This window comes from Saccostrea echinata, unplaced genomic scaffold (assembly GCF_033153115.1).
Source record: "Saccostrea echinata isolate AGI-Se365-2 ecotype Australia unplaced genomic scaffold, CSIRO_AGI_Sech_v1 ptg000029l, whole genome shotgun sequence".
Classification (NCBI taxonomy): domain Eukaryota; kingdom Metazoa; phylum Mollusca; class Bivalvia; order Ostreida; family Ostreidae; genus Saccostrea; species Saccostrea echinata.
In genome coordinates, this window is record NW_026889778.1 from 6,346,614 (window position 1) to 6,354,581 (window position 7,968).

The 7,968-nt window shown below is 33.6% G+C and overlaps 1 protein-coding gene across 1 annotated transcript; it reads right to left on the reverse strand.

The window, feature by feature from the left end:
* Positions 1 to 1,268: 1,268 nt before the first annotated feature.
* On the reverse strand, positions 1,269 to 5,628 carry LOC133194407 (cerebellin-1-like). Its single transcript, XM_061330368.1, has 2 exons — positions 5,434 to 5,628; positions 1,269 to 2,465 (listed from the first exon to the last, which is right to left on the reverse strand). Exons 1-2 carry the CDS (start codon positions 5,612 to 5,614, stop codon positions 2,029 to 2,031), a joined length of 618 nt encoding a protein of 205 aa, XP_061186352.1. The 5' UTR covers positions 5,615 to 5,628; the 3' UTR covers positions 1,269 to 2,028.
* Positions 5,629 to 7,968: the final 2,340 nt, after the last annotated feature.

Here is a 7,968-nt window from a genome sequence, read left to right on the forward strand (position 1 = left end):
AGAACATCCTTTAACACAATGATCGTAACATATGTACAAGCGAAGACCGAAACAATGCTCGAGCGTGAGCAGACCTTGGACCCATGATCGTTTGTGTTTTATCATTTGGTGCTGTCACTGATTGAGAAGATCACAGTTATTCTATTCACGAAAGCAAATCAATTAAAACACTGATGCATTTTCTCCATGTTGGATATTACGAATGAAGAAAATCAATATCAAACCTGAAAAGGAGAAAAATTTTTAATCAAAATGTCTATAGAGATGGTTTATTGCATTTTAAACCTAATCATTTAAGAAGGTAACCAGTTCTAGGGGAAAACATATCTTCTAAATCTTGATATTCACTACACAGCCTTTATCAGAAACATATCGGCTGACGTTTTGATCGCAATAAACGAATAATCACCATGCTTACAATGAAAAATAAAAACCCAAACACATGTCTTTTTCTTTTCAATGTTAAGCTGATTGTTAAACTCTCCAATTTAGCCATCACATGTTTACATAAAACCATAACAAGTAACTCATTCTACGCATATATTTATATCAAATATTCTTTTATTAGAATATCTTCACCATATATTTTGTTAGTAGCGATATCGCAAAAATGCACATACTTAGTCGACAACTTGTTCTTGAGGCACCAATTACATTTATAAGTAGGAGCCATTCATTTCAATGATTGACGACAATGTTGTCGTTCAGCAATATCACGTATTTCTTTTCGGTTGCATAGAATTTTACGGTCTTTCGAGAGTAAATATCGGTATTCATGAAAATTCTGTGTTATGTTCGTTTAATGTATGGTTACTCAATTTACATAATAGATTAATTACAATTTCTTTGCTTTACGTATGTACAATTTCTAAAAAGAGGTAAATTATTGACAAACAAGTTGATGAAACAAGAAAATCAGCTGTCTCGTTTAAAGTCATCATTTCGTAAGTTCTATGGTCAATACAATGACCTTGTCAGCAAATACAATTTATCATTGAGTCAAAAGCTGACTGACGTTTTGCATACTTATTGTTATGGCCATTATTTACACACTGAATTGTCGACGGATTTTTCCGTTATTTCCCGATCATGACAAGGAGCACACGGCGGGTGTGACCGGTCGGCAGGGGATGCTCACTCCTCCATGGCACCTGATCCCACCTCTGATGTTTTGGAGGTCCGTGTTTGCTCTGCACCTATTCTGTAATGTTTAATGGACTTCTGAGCTTGAATACTGTTCGTTATCTCCATATATTTCATTGCAAAGTTAGTTTTGATACACATTTATGAAATTTGAACTTTATTTAAATAGACACAGATATATAAAAGTTTAGGTTGATGTACATCTTGCTGCTAAACAATAAAACTTTATCTAAAATGGCCGTTGAAAAGTTTTGTGGAATTTCTTTATTCTAAATCCGTATTATTATTTTTATGAAACGGTTAAACATGACTTCAGTAATTCTTATTCTCAATGTTATGATGATGGTGTTACTCTATAAACAGTCAAATGTTTCAGTTGAAACATTACAAGTATCAGAAGACAATTGCCCGACTTAGACCACTCCAGTTATGTGTTTCATCGTCAACAAAAGAGTTGATAGCTCGAAATGTGATTTTCAGAAAAATATTATGCTCCATTATGTGTTCGGAAATAATATGGAAGTGCTGGGTGGGAAAGAAAAGCATTATATTTACAATCATTCATATATTCACCCACTTATTATATAAGGACATATCATATTTCTGTATTTTGATGTGTATTCTTTAAACATAAAATCTTTTGTTGAATGAAAGCAATATTGATAAAAACAACAGCAAAAACCAAACACACACACTCACACACACACACACACACACACACACACACACACACAGAGAGAGAGAGAGAGAGAGAGAGAGAGAGAGAGAGAGAGAGAGAGAGAGAGAGAGAGAGAGAGGGTTACAAAAATTCTGCAAAGGTTGTTTCTACAAAGAAAGCTCTCCTAATTCCTCCAGTCAAAAACGTTAAAGTCATTATACAGGATATCATTGAAATGGAATCAAAAATCCAGAAAAGCTATTTCCAGAATATCGAATTCGTATTGCGTTTGAATAAATATACATTTGTTGTGACTTCAAGCACACAACATCATTCTTTTGCAGTGAAATAATGGCCATGTTAGCACCAGTGTAATATCTTGTGACGGTGTCTGGAGCATGACGTACCCCAGCTATTGCCTCTAATACGTATTTGTCATTCACAGTCAATAAGACGTGAAGCACGTCTCCTCTTTGTACTTCTACAGAAATGAAAAATGCGTATTTTCCATCCACGGGTGCTGTAAATGTTCCTGTTGTGGAGTTATACCCGTCTCCAATATTAAGCAGAACGTTTTTTAGAATAATTATCTGTCCGCTTCTTGTTATTTTTTCGTCAATATCGTCCTTAGCAGTCACGGAAAAACCCACAAGGTGTTTATTTTCTGAAAGCAAATATTAAATCACATATAAATACATACATAATTAAATCATGTGCCGAAAACGAAATGAATACATGTAAATAAAAATGATAAAAATATTACACAATAAATTGATATAAAGATATAGTACATAACATGGGTTCTAACGTTGACACAAGTAATCTTCTTCACTTGACAAATAAACTTGTAAGAGAAAGTGTTGAGATTCTAATCAAGATAACATTTTCACCGCTATAGGTCTGGTATGAATATAAGATATTTACATTTGACATCAAATTTACAGATCGTTTTTTTTTTTTGGATAAAGACATAGAAATAATGATTTATCTTTGGAATGTCTTTATACCTACTCGATTTTACCACGGTTTTGCACACAGTTTGCAAATTGTTTATTCAGTATAAGAATGGTAGCATATTAACGTAAATAAATGTAGTGCATATATTCCCGAGAAGAAGATGCGTATCCTACATAGAAGTTTGCTCCCTATTGTATAATCTCTCCTGACCAGAGGTTTGTGATTTGAAAAAAAAAAAATAAAATAGTCTTATAGAATTATATCACTTATGACCTCGTAAGACTAAATTTTCATACATTTTCATAGTTTTCTAGCTCGTTGGTTCTTGAAAAGATTTTGATTAATCAACTAATCAATTTTAGCCATTACTGAGTTTTGTCATTAAATTTGAGATAGCTCTTTACTTGAAAAAACTATATTGTCCTTTCCTGTGTTTGCCTTATGGCATTTTTAGAAAAATGAACGAGGGACAAGCTTAGTTCTGTAAATAGCACCCAGACCTTCTTATGGTGCATATTAATATCATGTAGAAATGGTCGTCGATGACGATATCAACCTATCCTAACTGCATATATTGCCATCCATCGGCATATATTGTGACCCAGGTTTCTCCATGGGCCGTTTAACCTTGGGCCCCACCATAGTTAAATTCTTTAGCGTAACTATACATGATAAGAAGAAACCAAAGAAAGCTAATATGGAAGGGAAATTTCACAATTGTTAATGCGAATTAACGGTAAAGTTTTCACTATATAGAGAGAATGAACTTGTTTGTTACAATAAGGATATTTGGTCTAGTTAACGTTCAACCAGCTGATGAGAAGTTCTGAGCCATCACACAGTCAATACCCAAGACAAATCTAAGACTCTAGTGACATTGACAGTGAAGTAACCGCCATATTGGACAGTTCAGAAACTGACCAAAAAACGGCATTTGAACCATTCATCAGTAATACAATCCACTCCATTAAAAAATTTGGCCAAGCTCTTAAGCGCAAAATAACACGTAAAGAAAAGGTACGTCAGCACAGCAAAACTATTGAAATGGAATTTATTGAAATCCACAACATCTTATCAATAGTTGATAACGCTCTCAAATCATTCGCTGAAAAGCTCTGTTAACTGATATCAGTCAAAGGTCAAATTTCACAAACCATAATTGTCCCTGTCACTTTTTGTGGACCATCTGAACACGCACAAGAAAAAGCTTCATGAACAATTAGACCATTGACTCCAAAGTCAAACACTGCAACTCTGCAATTGATTCGTTATATGTGAAGACCAATGTCCTGGATAATCAAATAAAATTATAGGATCACAAGAAGGGCACACTGTGTCACTCGAAACTCTCCAGTTGCAGATCACAAACCTGCAGGACCGTATTGAACAACTTGAAATGACAAAAACGTCTTGGCTTGCCTCTTACCATAATGCAAACCATCTCAGAGAACAGTTAGTTCCCAGGGTAAACACAAGTCCGACACTACCTTATTATATATATAATCTACAACCACAACCATCGTATCCTACCAACTACGGTAAATCCACTGTAAATCCCTCACTTGGGGATAATACATTGTCTGACCCACCAGACAAAAATTTACCTAGAACAGACGAAGCTTCGAACATCATCATCCTAAGTAATTCCATATTTAAAAAAAAAATCACCCAAACAATTCACGCCAGAAGAGAAAAATGTAATACTCTTCATAAGAGGAGGAGCAATATTGTGCTCAGATTTCGGTCGAGAAGCACAGTAACAAATTCAATCCCAAATCAGTGTTGATTCACATTGAAACTAGGGATCTCCCTGACGATAATGTGAAAAAAGAGGATTTCAATCATTTTTAGAATTGTGCACAACATAATGAATTTTAGAATGTCTAAAATATTTTTGCTTCTAATCATTCATATACAGAAAAGATATTGAAAACATTATGGTGGATCGTGCGAATACCGAAATTCATGCAGCTAGTTGTCTCTACCCCAGTGTGATAATGGTAGACCCATTTAACCCACGGAGCGAAATGCTTCATACTTTTGTTTAATATCCTAAAACAAGCTTTCATTTTAACTATTGAAGAGAATTTTAACTTTTTTTTTTTTTACTGGGAATTAACTTCCGTAACGATTAACTTCCGTAACGATATTTTTCCCGAAAATTTAATTTAAAATCGGATTCATGCGAGACTTCATGAATCATACTTCAGCGTTCTTTACTGAACATCAGAAACGAAAAATTGGTCAAATTCAGCTTTATTTAAAAAATAATAAGGCTTGATCAAGCATTAACTTCCTTAACATTACCTTATAATCAATAGCATCTTGAAATTGCTTTAAAAAGTTAACGATACCAGATTTGTGGACAATTCTTTGTTTTCAAGTTCACTGATATGTCCTTTAGAGAATTATGATGTTCATTTTGCTATTTGAAACAATTATTTTTTTCATGTTTTATACTCTGAATTGGTCCATTTATCGTAGAATGACTGGAAACGACGACGTATATTAGCATTTCGCGTATGTCTTGCTCCACAGTTAAATGTGAAATGATGGAGAATCCTATTGACAGACTGAAAAAAAGTGTAAATATTATTCCCGGCGATATCATGTTATCTACATTCACTGCAAAATATAGAAGAACAGCAAGTTTAAATCATATCCAGTGCACTTACGTTGCTTTTCTAGCTGTAATCTTTTCATTCGATCTTCCAAATCTGTCAATCTTCTTTCATGTTCATACCATTTTTCATTGGAATTGTATATCATTTGACTTTCCACCTGAGCTGTACACATAAAAATTAAAATAACAACAAAGAAAAGACACAAACACCAGCGATAAAATATTTCAAACATGTTTCCGCGCAATTGATAATGAACGTTTTACATGCGATTTAGACAGCTGTTGAAATTATATCACTCTGTCAAACAAAGAACCAGTGTCTTATTCATTGTTGCGTCACATCCTGAGATGTATGTATTAAAAATATACATAACTAAACCACTTTCGTGGATGGATGGCAAAGAGGTATAGCGCACTTAATGTATCAGATGTCCTACAATATAGCGCATTTACAAACATCCAAAATATTTCTTTATCTTATAATATTAAGTAAATCTAACTATAAAAAATTCCAATTTTTCATTATAATTGTATATCATTTGACTTTCCTCCTGAGCTGTACACATAAAAATTAGAATAACAACAAAGAAAAAACACAAACACCAGCGATAAAACAAATCAAAAATATTATAAAATTATAAAGAATATTTGATTTAATTATATTGATATATTCAAATGTGCAGATTAACGAGTTCTGAAGTTATTAAAGAGAAATAGCTCGTTTAAAGTGTTTCTCGTGAATTTATAGCCCGAATCAGAGCATAAGTTTACGGGTAAATCTTTTAAATGATATATATGTAGAAGTAGTTCCGAATATTTATTTCATAAAGTTTGTTTCTTAAACCAATGTATATCTATTTATAGTAACAGGTACTTTAAATTTAAACCTGGTAGGGAAAGGGCGCTGTACCTCTTTTAATTTCGTAAATAAAGTGAAAGAGGAATGTTAGTAAACTAAAGTTGGGAGTCATAAACTTTTATAATGAATATTGACTTACACATGGGGGCTCTAAACATAAAATAACATGTTCTCCCTTTCATTTCTTGACCAACCCAGAGAAGAAACGGAAAACATCTTATCCTGTCTTATCCTGAAAAGTAGAGACAAAGAAGGGTGATTAGTTTCATAAATCTTGTAAACATTCCAAAACGTGAACAGGGTAAAATCATGGGGCCCTAGAAACATCGACGTTGAGCTACTAGGATGAGCAAACAACCCCTGAGGACCGGTCGCATCCGTATTCTATATTGAGGAGATGAACGGGGTATTCCGTAGTCAAATTAGTATTTACAAAAATTGTAGCCTAAAAATTGGTAGGAAGCATGTTTGTCAAAATATTTTAGAAAATGTATTTATATATTTAGAAATTCAAAAACCAAATTTAGACACTGCCGGTTAAAAAACAAGTAATGACCCCCCATAGAACAATGACCGGGGTCATTTTTTAACGACAAAAAGATGACCCCCAGCGGTAAAAAAAAAAAATATTTTTTTGTAGAAAAAGTGTCCAAGGGGTCATTTCTTATATATATGTCCTATAAAACATTTTGCTTTGATTAATATCCGCCTCAGGTTTGGTGCTTGTCTTCTGCTTTTAATAACTGACGATTTGTCCAGAAGATTTTTTCATGTTTTGGAAGAGAGCAATCTCCTTAAATTTCATTTATGCAAGAGAGGCTACAAAGCTTACACTATATACAAACCACTATTGATGAGATGGAAGACACGACAGACGAAACCTTTTACAAAGAGAAAGACAATAGCAGCAGAGTTCCAATGGTAATCACATACCATCCTGTCCTTAAAAACCTCAACGAAATTCTTTAAAAAAACCCTCCCAAATTCTTTATTCTAACAAAGACTGGTAGAGGTCTTTAAGCAAGGAACTTGAAGGATATGGTAGAAAGAACCAGATTGGGTACCCCATTACCTAACGGGGGTTTTAAAACTCGTTCTGGCAGCAGATATCTTCTCTGTAAGCAGAGCTCTGACACAGGCATTTTAATTACCCGGTTACAGGCTACAACTACAGAATATTAGGGAACTTGTCCTGTCAAACAAACAACTGCATATATCTCATCAGCTGCAAGATTTGTCAAAAACAGTATGTGGGGGAAACAGATCTCCTCAGAAGAATAAAAGAAAATTGCCAGCTTAAATGAATGAAATCAATATACGCATACAAGTTGTTCCAAAAAAATTGACCCTGAATCTGACTGTCTGAAACTGTAGGTACAGTCTAGAAATTTTATTAAAGAACGCAGCTGTGTAAGTGGGCTTACTGCTAATAAATTATACCACTGTGTACCTGCACTTTCTAAAGACAGTTCGAATATATTCTTGTTATTCTGTTCCGTCTGTCACACTATTTTCTTCCAAAAACTCTTTCATTTTAAGGAATATCTGTATATGTAAAATAAGATACAGGCATATTTATGAAAATTATAGAATAACTATAAAATAAGTTTTATTCCTTACACATCTTAATAAAATTGTTGAATGTGCTATTAATAAAGTTGTTTCACAAATACTTTGAAATTGAGGATTTAGGAAAAAGGAACGTTATAGGTCGTACGTAGTTATATA

Excerpts from the sequence above, each read along its gene's own strand:
- LOC133194407 (XM_061330368.1), bottom strand. The coding sequence starts at position 5,614 with ATGTTTGAAATATTTTATCGCTGGTGTTTGTGTCTTTTCTTTGTTGTT. Across the intron at positions 2,466-5,433 it reads ATTACAGCTAGAAAAGCAAC|AAAATAAACACCTTGTGGGT; the intron begins GTAAGTGCACTG and ends ATTTGCTTTCAG.